General features: G+C 37.4%; 1 protein-coding gene across 9 annotated transcripts in view; it reads left to right on the top strand.

Moving 5' to 3' along the window:
• The window catches only part of LOC126380284 (trithorax group protein osa), a 95,033-nt gene that overhangs the window by 13,912 nt on the left and 68,110 nt on the right, over nucleotides 1-13,011 (top strand). For all 9 annotated transcript variants that reach the window (XM_050029576.1, XM_050029583.1, XM_050029585.1 and 6 more), the window contains exon 2: nucleotides 4,894-5,058. In XM_050029576.1, the coding sequence (XP_049885533.1) occupies nucleotides 4,894-5,058 (165 nt within the window). The remainder of the gene's footprint in view (nucleotides 1-4,893; nucleotides 5,059-13,011) is intronic.

Here is a 13,011-nt window from a genome sequence, read left to right on the forward strand (position 1 = left end):
ATGTAAGTTATTTATTTCACAGGAGTGCAAATTGTTTTTGACTCGTACCTTTAAATCACTCATTGTGCTCAGTAGTCTATTTTATAATCACACACTAAGCTCGTTATTTAAAGTCAGTACTCGCTGAAAAACATACCTTTGCCCTCGTGTTAAAAAATAACTATTGCCGATTTTAAACTGGAAGATCGACTACAATTTTTGTATAGGAAAGTACTAAGACGTATCCGCTATACACTTAGCCGGTGTCTGCTTTGAACGTAAGCAACCTTTGCTAAGTGTGGACGAGTAAGGATGAATCATATCATGCATTTGTAAATTGAATCAGTCACTAAGTTAAGCCGGGTTATTAATAAAACGACCTTCAATATAGGATCAAAAGAGGGGAGCTATAAATAGCATGAACTTGACACTACTCGTCGCCTAGACGGAAAAAGAAAACTCACAGTGAGATGACAGCGAGTTACATCGAGACGGAGGCGGAGTGAGTCGATCCCATTCAAATTTATTAAATCAGTTCACTATCATTCGATTTGCTGACTCATTTTAAATATTTGCCCAACCCTATTATAAAGCGAACCGTATCGTTGATGAGCATTGTTTGTAAAAAGCTCACTTTTGTGTTCATTCAGCACAAGAGATGCCTTTGGAACCAAACGAAGTGTAATCCGATGAAACAAAACTCTGGCGGAGGTTTTAAATAAGCTTTTTAACAGATGGCTGGACTCTAACCAGCTTATCTGTAATCATTCGTGTTCTACTGTAAATACTGTAATGTGTAACTTTCCTAGTAGGTAATTGTGCTCTCACTGGATTTATAACTGGCGTTAGTTGATGGTGAACAATTCGTGCCGATTATTCTAAACCGATAACTTTCAACGGAAAAGCAGTTTTGGGACCCTTTGATGCATAATCATTAATTTATAGATTGTACTCAGTTCAAGTTAACGCAAGGCTTAAAGTTTACTTATAGGTCTGACGCGATACGACTCTGTTCGATCTTTTTTACCCGACTGCGGCGAAGAAAAAGGGTTATGTGTCTGACCGCTATGTATGTATGTGTGTATGCACGTCTGTTCCAACCTAACTTATAAACCACCTGTCAGAAATTAACGAATGGGGTGTCACTAGAAGCGTCTTGATTGTCCGGTGGTTATAGGCTATGTGAAGTCACGCTAAATTCAATGTGGACATAAACCGAGGCCGATAATTTTTTTTAAATGGTTGTATGTTGGGTGTCGTTTATTCGCACATTTAAAATATGTCCATATTACTAGCTTTTACTTGCAGGTTTCTTTGTATTTTACACGACAATTACGTAGAATTGATAACATGACTGCTCATACATGTTCCGGTCATAGGTTTTATCTCCAAACCTTATAAAAATATCGGAAGCACGTTATCTTAATAAATCAAAATACTTACCTCGGCTACCTACTAAACATCACTATTCGGAAGCTTTATAGAGAAATAATACCTGTTTTCTTGAATCATACTTTTTAGAGCGTGATTTTTCCGTAGTCGGTTTAATTTTTTAACTTTTATGTGTATTTTGACTCATTTATATTTCCGCTATCTCCGCTACAATAGGAAAGGACTTATTAACCGTAGTTTTAGGAAGCCGTTGAACTGTCCAGAATTTCGAACTTATTTAACTTCCAATATCAGTCCCTTTGTATAAGTTAGGTAAAGTTTGTAGTACTAATTTAATTCCTTGTGTCTCGCTGCTCGAGTCAACCGCGTGCGTTTCGACAAAGCAGTGGCTTGCGTCAGCTCGGCGGCGTTTCCCAACTGTAATCCCGGCGATTACGGGTGGTTGTATCTGGTTTGACTTACTGACTAGCGCCCAATACTAGTGATCCCCAGTCGGACCGCAAGTCTAGAGACCTCGTAAATGTTCTCAAATAAATTTACACCCCTGACGTTGCTACTAGAGACAAGTACAGACATGTAAGGACTTCCTCCCATTGTATTTTTTTTATTTCCATTATAGAATTAGGTTTGCAGCGCTCGCCTGACTCTAAACCAATTTGCATTGGCTACGTGAGCCCTATAAAAGTTAATGGAAATACATTGTCCATGTAGATGGAATGCGTTTGAAAACAAATAGGTGCGTAGCGAGTAGAAGCGGTACGCGGGTTGCGCACCTACCCGCGGGTCAATTACTGCATAAATCAATACGGATGTCGCCCTATGCGGTGGTTCTTTGTTCCAGCCGACTGGAGATACAAGGCCCGTCTCGGCGGCTCCAGCTCTGTCCGGAAAATTCGCTGAGGTATCGCGGGGTCGGATGATTACTTATTAACGTAGGTGGAGGCTGGCTGGCGCGGGCGGGCCGCTTGGAGCTCGTCGCGCGATCGATGCCGAGTCGGCCAATAGCGCGCCACCGCCCCCGACGCCCGAACCCTGCGCAACCCTCGCCGCGCCCCGCACCCCCGCACGCCGCCGCAACACCGCCCCCATAAATCATTGAATCCGCCATAAAACACCCCAATGTTCGTAAAAATGTAATTCTAATTGCCTAGCACATGTGTCATATCTCCTAATCAAACTGCACCCGCAATCCTGTCCAGGACGGGGTAGTTGGAAGGCGAGACGCTTGCCAGGCCTTTAATCAAAGCCAACTCAGATCCCCGTCACCTATTCAGCGCGCTGCGGCGCTCTTACGAATAATTGAATTTTCTTCGGAGCAAAATACAAGTTGAAAATGCTAATTATATTTACTGGTTTTAAAATTGAACGTTACATTTTCGTTATTGGGTCGGAGGCGTTATTTATTTTTAGTACAGATGAGTACTCTGCGGGTTTCCATTATAAATTGTTGTTTTGCGAAATCACTTATTTTGTGACAGTGAAACTGTAGCAGTTTATCAAAGTCCGGAGACTCGATGCAGACAAAGTTCGGAAGTGAATGTACACTCGACGTCATTAAATTAAAGCGGGGGAGGTTTCTCCCGCGCTCGCCCGGTCTTTTGTATCTGACAGTCATCATAACTCTCGCTCGTATTAGTCGGCGCTGACGGATTGCTGTCTCCTATATCTCTTGTAAATGCTTTCTTGACTACTGTTGCTTTTGCACAGTGTACGACACAGTTTTCCACAGAGATGCACACTTCATTGTCATAACGTTTTTGCGATCAATTAGATGTGACATGAACAACCTACACCTTCATTACACACATGAATAGGTTTTCTAAAGATACTCGTAGACCGACGCCTTCGTATACTCTATGTTATAATTTCTAACATACCTCTTTTTAAACCCTTTGTTATATTTTCCTTTGGTAATCTGAAACTACAGTCCATGGCTCAATTTGAAAAGAGAATAGTCTAATAGGTGTTATATTAAAATAGGCCTGTTTAATTAAAAAGTTGGGAATTCAGTTTTTTAACAGACTTAATAAAGGGAAGTTTTCAATTTGACCAGCGTGTGTGTAATATGAAATTGCATAATATTTGTTAATTCTAGGTGGGCTAAATAAACATGTGTTGCCAATTTTAACAGGTAATATTTGTCCACGCATTTCTCAGAAACTACAAATCATATTGTAATAATATTTTTGTATTTTAATCATTCAATAGTACAAAGTGTGGTAAAAAACTGATAAATATTAAGACGTAATGCTGAAATTAGATTTAAATTAGGTGAAACTGTTTGAGCATAAGTAAATGAAAATTGAGAAACTGTCAAGAGTGTGTTGGTTATACGTTATACGAATTATTTATGGGTTGTTCTTCTTTTTTATCGACAATGATCTGTCCTTCGTTCTGCTTCTGATAAGTTATGTTTTAGAATTTTATTTCATGTTTTGATTGTCCAAAAATATAGTTATCTTATTATACTCAAAATACAAGCAAAATACTAATCGGTTCCTCAATTAGTTATTAACGTAGCTTGATCGTTTTTCATAAAATTATGTGACAGAGTGGTAAATTGAAATGCTGTCTCCGATGAAAAGGGCCACTCTGTCACAATATTTTTTGGAATGCGCCTGCAAAGAAAAGTATGTTACCAAGATAAAGAGAACCACTAAATAGTCCTCTACAGACACATCTTTATATGATGTTTTAAAATATTTATTGCCGTTATAATTTTAAAGATGTTAAATCCGATAAATCGAGAAAATGTCTTTTTATTGTCGATAAAAAAGAAGAACGACCCTTATAAGGTCTGTTATATATTCCAGTGTTTTGATATCGTAGTTACCAGGTTATTGAAGTAATAAGTAAGCTAGAAAAGACGGTCAACACTACAGTAATCACTGTGAGGCACTTACAGGGTTTTGCTGGTTGCGTCGACTTCAGAATTTAGATTCTAACATTGTATTCGGCAAACTATTACGTTTTACCTTTTCAGATTTAGGATCAGATTTTTTTTATTAGAAAATACGTTTTGTGTACCATGACATCCAATGTCCATTGCAGCTGGTACGTCAACGGGACCGGTACAACAAATTTTGACAAGCAAAATGAATTTTCATTTCCCTTACGTATTCAGTGGTCTGTCGAACATTCTGGACATTCATTTCATGTCATGTTGATATTTTGTTTAAAAGACATTAATCAATGAATTCGTGTTTTTTTTATTGCTATGAGTACATTTATTTGAACCTCAAATATATTTTTGTTGTCGAACTGCTATTTTTGACAGCTCCCGTTTAATTAAATATGAAGCCTTGAATCTCGTAGAATTTTTGTAACAACAAACATTTATTGGAAATGAAAAACGTTAATTGATTGCCCAGGTTATGTTTGGTTTTTGTTGGTATATCTACTCTATATTCAGATAATATATTCATATTTATATGTGATATAGAATGTGTGTTCCTTAAACATATATGATGTAGGAGGGATAATGGTTAAAGCTTGTGACTTTACTGATTTGTTCGTTTGCAGCCACCTCGAGGTTACGGAGGGCCCCCTTACGGTTCAGGCGCTCCAGGAGGGCCTCAACAGCCCCCTGCCGGCTACGGTCCTCCAGGGTCCTACCCTCAGAGGTACCCGCCACCGCCGGGGCCTCCGGGCGCGCCCAATAATCGCCCACCCTTCTCACCTCATCAGGTCAGTGACACTGCATTTACATACTATACGATTTTTCCGATAATGAGACTTGATAGTGGTATAACATTCACAAACGTTTCCCCCTAGCACTGTTGTTTATGGCGTAAGTGCCTTTGAAACTGCTGCAAATTGTTACAAAGAGTATAATAATTTATTAGTTAAAGATCATCTACCAATAATATCATCCAATCAATATTCATTCCATAAACAGTTGCAGGGGAATTAAAATTATTTCATTTGAAGATATGTTTAGTTTCACTATTATTGAATGGTAATACTTCTAGTTTCCTTGATCAAAGATATATTTACTACAAGTTCATTTATTTCCATTGCAATAGTCATTTTTAGCCCATTCAGTCTATTTCAGACTCAGCGTAGGTTTTCTGCGCGTCAATAACAAATGTGTTTTCTAAGTTGTATAAAGGATTCTAAGAAAAGCCCCCATTGTCGTTGTACAATATCATTCAGGGCCACGTTTACAACTGTTTGTATACATTTCTCCCAATGTTTACGTATAAAGCTCGTGCATAATACAAAATCAATCGGTTTTTATTATAGTAAACTGAACAAGTTCTGTAGTACGCTCAGTAGTCGACCATAATCTTAAGATTATATTATTACCAGCTATGTAATCCGTAATCTGAAGTGAAACTGATGATGACGTTCGTTGTAATTACTACTTTACTAGTGTATTGTGCGCGGGCTGTCTAACCCGCATCAAGCCAGGCGCCGTTCCTAAAAACTGCATCCATACTCAACTCGAGAACAGATAGATCGCACATAAAAAAAAACTATATCGCCAAAAATAAAGCTGTCGAGTTATTATTACTCGGACTATCCTGAAAACATTGGTACGAATCTTAAACCTTTTTTATTTTTGATTTCTATAGGTATAAGGGTGGATATCGTGTTTATTAACTTCGCAACAATTTTAATTCTTTTAAAGTAACTTTTTAATGAAGTCATTTGACTTGCTATTGTTTGTTCGATAAAGTAAAATATTTTTTTATGTTGATTTGTGGGAATGTTTTTTCATTGAATTTTGAACTTCAGTTTATGTAGGTAACAATATTAGGCTTCTTCTTCTTAAAGTGGGTTATGAACTTATGAGTTTATAAGGCTACTTGTGTCACGGTTAATATTAGCGGCCACTGAAATCGTACATGTAACGACTACATAATTATTAATTAGTGGCTTCCGAAATACGGAATTATAATACTATTCAAAGAATCAGGTGATGTAGTCTGCAATGTTTTGTCAAAGCCAATCAAAGGAAACTCATACAAAATTATTTTGACAATTCATCGGGACTCGAGGACAACCAGAGCGGAAGCCGAACGCTCTAACCACTAGACCATGGAGGCTGTTAGTGTTATACGGTGACACCAGTATTAAGCTTCTTTTATAGGACAGAAAGGTAGCGAATCTGAAGATAACTTGCAAGTGCTTGCTTATATCACAAGTTTCGTCATAATCTTGCGTCGTAGAACAAATTACTGGCACCTGAATTTGATTTTTGGTAAAGGTAGTTCTTGAACTGTCCGCACGGGATTTCTGCCACGTTGATGCCATTCTGGCTATGTTGCCTACCCGATCAACAACCAGCAAAGTTGCCGTGGGAACACCTACCAACGTGAAAATACGCAGTATACTATGTAGTGGAGAACAATTAGAAAGTAAGAATTTCGCTTGTGCCCGTAGATTTCGTTAAAAATATCTGAAAATTTAATATTCAAACTAGACTTGCAACGAATATTCAGCCTATTCGGTTACTTTTACTTTAGTAGTTTTTGTTGTAGTGAGATAACTGGTAAAATAAAACACTATATTGATTTACTATAATATCATATTTTACTGATAATTATTAAAGTTAAGTACGGTGTATTGTCGTTAAGTTAGGTGGTAGAGTATGCTCCATAACCCCTCCGGTTGATTGAGGGGAGGCCTGTGCCCAGCAGTGGGACGTATATAGGCTGTTTATGTTATGTAATTATTAAAGTTGTCATTGTTAATTTCTGTGTTAAGAACTTTAAAAAAATAAAAAGTAGATTTAGTAAATGTTATTTGAATCCTCGTACGCAAAATTTAGAAGAGGAAGACTAGTGCAGAATGACCAGTACAAGCTTTGAATTAAATTTATTTTTAGTAAAGTAAATTCGTATAAAATAATAAATCAATGATGAGTGCCAGTTAAATACTGGCTATAGTTTTTAAAAGCCAAATATTATTTACAGCATTAATAACGTTTATTCACGAGTCACATTGTAATTTCTTTTAAAATTGGATGTCAAGCACGTTTGAAGGGGTGACAGTTTGTAACATCGGTTTTTAAGCCTAGCCATGGGCCATTATTTGTTTGTAATTTCCCAGCAAAATGTTTACCCACATTAGTCTATAGTTGTTGATCGAAATAGGCACGCGTAGTACTAATATTATGCCTACTGTGTGTGTTTGTGGTTTGTTGGTAAAGAATGGGACTTTACCGCAGCGACGACGGAGCAGTCGATCGACGTGTCTTTTTGCACAGAGATAGTTTCAGGCTACTTTATTTCCAGGAAAAATGCTACTGATCATTTGCACGTTTCCTGTGAGGTAGATTTGGAAAACTACGTTGTTTTTCCTTACAGTCAAACGAGAGCGAGGTAATACAAATAACATTTACGTAGGCGAAGACAACTGCCCACAACTAAACTCTTTTACCTTATTTGTACTCGCTGTTTGTTAATCGATAAGTATAAGTGACGTCAAATACATAATTAATTCATGCTCTTACGCAGTAAATCTATGCACAGAATCTAAAATTAACATATTATAAAAATAAACTGTTCATCACTATCCTATTTCCAGCTTTAGTCTTAAAAGTATTTTTATAAAATCTTTTACAATTTTCCTTACAAATCCTATAAGTAAACGTAGAAGTAAATGCAAGCCAATTAGTAGTGATTGGATCTATTCACTGAAAGTAAAGTATCAGGATTATTATAGTATTAAGTCCTTTTTTCTACCTTGTTTTCTTTCATTCTTTTTTTAGTCTTAGTGGGATAACGATTCCTGGTCGCTACAGTCGGTTATCTTTAATATTTTTTTCTACCATTTGTGTAATTTACCAGATTCCATTTAGATCGAAATCTTGCATAATATGTAGGTATTCAAATTAACGCAATACCAATTTTTGATTTTAAATATATCAATACGCACCGCAAATACTTTGAACTAATTAAATGGCTTTCGTATAGATTACATTTAAATTAACAAAATGATCCATTTGATAACTCAATTTCAATAAATACAATAGCCACTAATGCCACATAATTAATTATCAATGGAAGCTGCGCTGAGATGTATTCATCGGTATTTCATGGTTTTCATATTATATAGTTCGATTTTAATTAAAAACTTCATTAATATATTATTAATTTTGGAATTACAATATTGCATCTGTATTACACGAGCATAATTTTATATAATATGAAAAAAATACAGGGTGTTAGTGACATCGTAACGAAAACTTTGATGGGTGATTCAGACCATGATTCTGAGTTGATATCAAGTGGAATATCCGTCGCAAAAGTATGAAACGGAAAATAATTTAAAGAGACACAAAAATTTTCATGAATTTTTCACTTAACAGGAAATTCCACTTGATATCATCTCAGAATCATGGTCTGAATCATCCCTCTCAGTTTTCGTTACGAAGTCACTAACACCCTATCTACTTGTATGTACTTGTACAGGCTGTAAGTGACATCGTAACGAATACTGAGGGTGATGGATGATTCAGACCATGATTCTGAGTTAATATCAAGTGAAATTTACCATCGCCAAAGTATAGAACTGAAAATAATTTTAAAAAGTTCATGAATTTTGCGACGGAAGATTTTCGACATGTCACAAGTAGATAGGGTGTCAGTGACTTCGTAACGAAAACTGAGGGCGATGATTCAGACCATGATTCTGAGATGATATCAAGTGGAATTTTCAGTCTGAAAATTCATGATTTTTTTTTTAAATTATGGTTTCAATCATCCCTCAAAGTTTTTGTTACGATGTCACTAACACCCTGTATAACAGTGCATACATAGGGCAGGATGAACACAGTGTCACTAACATCACATGTCCATATGACACGTGTAATAAGGAGGATAGTTCTTTATAATGATTAGCTGATTTTGTTTGCCACTGCCAGGTTCGCCAACTGATGGGATTCCTGCTAATGTGTAAATTAGAGCGTAAAATGAGTAGCCACTTGTTTACGTTCAACAATCGTTAATAAGGTGTTTTCTTTCACGAATCATGAAAAAATAGATTTGTTTTCTTACATAATATTATGTGCCGGCTTTGTTTAATGTTTAATGCCAAAATTTTAGCGAATGCAGTCTCTATACACTCTGAATTTACTGTGCAACGGAGTTCTGTGCTTTCTAAAATCACAGTGAAACAGTGTAGTTACTATAAACCAAATTAATTAAGTTACATCGAATGAGGATCGACAAATTATTTCATTTTTAAACATCTGCGTAAATTATATTTACATAATATAATAACAGAGTTTGAGTATTGTCAATTGAAACTTCGTCCTGCGCTGCCGCGCGTAGTGTGCGTGAGGTCATCTTACATCTTCGCGTACCTACCTTGTATATATTTAGATTCGGGAGGCTCCTACGCATAACTGAAAAAACATTTATAAGACCTATAAATATTATTTTTGTTTTCCCGAACAAATAAATCAATGCTTAAATAAAGCGTAGGAGCCTCCCGAATCTAAGCATTTACTAAGGAGGCCGCCCGTAGTAGTTACGGGGATATGTATGATGACGTCACCACCTCTCCCGTGGGCTAAAGATCACGCTACTTCAATGGCTTGTTTTAAAACTCAATAGCTTTATAAATACTCGACCGATTTTCGTCATTGAAAAAGTAATATCATTGGTTATCCGGAAATAATAACATGATTTAAAGTTTGATCGATTTATTTTTACCCTTAATGATCCTCTGCTATTTCCTGCAACTTTTGTCCTCTCTAGTAATTCAATTACTTAATTATAAATATTATAAGTATGTAGTAATTACTCTTGGTATATAAATTCAGTTTAAAAAAAATAAAATTTATTACTTTGACCACGAAAGATAATCTATTATATTATGAATTGTTCATGTCATCTTTGTGTTTGGGTTCAAAATAACAATGCACATAATTATGTAACGCGGTGTTATTAGTCATATTGCGACGATCGCGTATTAATATGATCAGAGGTTAACGCCTCTCGGTCATTCAACTCTCCAAAAGTACATACTAATAGCAAGTTTAAAATAAACTAATGATACCTATCGTGTCAAAGTACAAGCACAAGAAAAAGATGTTTTAAAATTATATACAAGTCGAATGAGAGCAACTTTGCTCTCGGAAAATTGTGAATTGAACGCTCAACCGTTTCTCGTAGCTTCCTTACAAACTGTGACTTGTCGACTCTTGGAAGTTTCAATTCAAAAGTTCAGCTGACCGTCTGATTTATGCACAGGTGAAAGTTCAAATAAGTTTCTTACTACTTTGTACAAGGGTTTTTAGAATACTTATAATTTTATATTAGTTTAAAGATTGTCTTTTTGCTCAAAGAAACAAGTGCTGGAGGTACGATTCCACGTAGTGCTTTTCGAAGTTGAGGGTTGAAGAAGCGGTAAACATGAACTTTTGTGTTTTCTGAATTTCTTCCTCCAAAACATGTACTTCATATCCGTGGAGAAAATTTTTCTTTTGTGTTTATTTTACTTCATATTTTGTAAGATAATTAGAACGCTAAGTCCCAAGATACGGAGCCGTCTGTCTAATTGGATCACAATAGTATTTCAGGAATAGAAATTTGAATAAAACATTAAAAATCATTATTAACATTTTTTAAAAGTAGACACTACGTTGCTTCGCCGTTACAAAATTTGGTGGAGATATCTTATTCTCTCGAACTCGGCGTTGGTATGACACGATTCATATTCAAGTCGAAAACTAAAGAGCCGGCTCGAACGCTTCTCAGAATCATTGAGCCGGCGGCGGCGCGACGGAGCCTCTTCCACTCACGTGAACATAAACGTTCTATCATAGTTACTTAGCATCTTCATTCCCGAACACAGCTCTAAGCGCCTTACGCATAAGTTCTAACTTGGCTTGTGGAGGCTGGTGATTCGCTCGAATGACGTAAGCCGCTCCGCGCGCTCGCTGACGTAAGCTCGTTGTGCAACGGAGCCCGAGGTACGTTTTGAAGCATGGCTCTTGGAGCGAACTCGTGTAGAAATCGGTGTTAAGAAACGGTTCGACGGGGAACAAGGCCGTTTTGAAACCACGGGCAAATGTGGTTAGCTCTGAATCTAGTTCCAAAGGTTGTTTCTTTGGTACGTAAACGTAACTTCAGTAATTAAACTTGCTGATTCTGGATTTTCACATTAGATAATAATAATATTATGTTATGAATGTAACACATAATATTCGAACTTATTCTGATACAAGAAACTCGCTCCACATGGCGAAAGATCACGTATCCACGCCATAATAAATGGATGTAATCAGTTTCTAGAAGCATAATGTTCTGAAACGTGAATAAATTGCATTCGTTTTTCATTTCATGAATGAAATCAATAAGTACTTTGAAAGTTTTTTGAACTCTTGACACAGATTTTGTGACGTTCACAATTACAGATACCTGGGTTTGAATAAAAATTAATTAAGAAAGTTACAGGGTTCGTTTTGTACATTAGTGACTAGTTCTATTAGAGTATACTGTCACTACCGTACTCTCCCAGCATTTTGTGTTAGTGAGGGAAACACATCAATCAGTAAAGGGGTACTTTGTGGTGATCCAAAACTAATATTATACATGTTATAAATGCGAAAGGAACTCTGTCTGTTACCTTTTCATGCTTAAACCGCTGAACCGATTTAAATGATATTCAGATAGTTATGAGTCCTAGGTAAGAACACAAGATAGTTTTTATCTCGGATATCACCCCTTAAGGGGATGAAGAGGGGATTGAAAAACTTGTTGCGCGAGATAGACGAAGTCTACGCGGACAGAGTCGCGGGCGGAAAACTAGTACTTTCATACTTTGTCTTCCAAGAAATGTTTGTCGGCATCGACAACATGTACTTACACGCATAGACATCACACAACTTGGACAGAAGCTGCTTGTTTGATTGGCAATAAGTGTGCTTGTAGTTACAGTAGTTTGTTAGTAGTTCGATACTTTGTTGTATGTTGTGTAGTTTGGTCCTATTTGTAGCAATACGAAGGTGGGTGTGCCCGTGAACCTATAAAGGGGTAGGAGGGATCTTGTAGGAGTATTGCCGGCACAGCTCGACACCCGCATCCGGGTGCAATGAATGCGACGACGGTTTCAAGGGCGCGCCTCAGGTGATGACGTACGCGTACCCCACCGCCACCCACCGGCTCCCGCGGGGTTCCGGCACCCACCTAATAATGCACGTCTACGCCCTGTCTGCCGCGTCCGCACTCGTTGCAACCTTCACTGCTCTCGGGGAGACCCCCTTTTGCACCTAAGGGGTGTGGACTGTAAAAAACAAAGTACCCACCACAGCGCATCGCACGTGACGAGCCTTACGAAAAACCGCAGCTCAACAATACAAGCAGCTTCTCGACACAACCTAAAACAGGTTACGTGTAACTAATACTAGTGAACTACAAATGACCTGTCTAAATCGATCGTCTTTCTGTCCGCACGTTGGCTCGAAAGTCTGACAAGTCACAATTAAGAATGAGCTGTCAGTTTGGATCACGTTGATAACTCTTTAATTATCATAATAATAGTGGAAGCATACGGGTGGGGGCGACCCCGTCAGCTGAGCGAAAACGAAAGTAAACAGAACTCGGTCAAAGGGTCTGTACTCACCTACCCGCAATATTTATGTGGGTACGAGGGGGGTACCCCACACCCAATCCTGTCTCCCTC

The sequence above is a fragment of the Pectinophora gossypiella genome, chromosome Z, assembly GCF_024362695.1.
Source record: "Pectinophora gossypiella chromosome Z, ilPecGoss1.1, whole genome shotgun sequence".
Classification (NCBI taxonomy): Eukaryota; Metazoa; Arthropoda; class Insecta; order Lepidoptera; family Gelechiidae; genus Pectinophora; species Pectinophora gossypiella.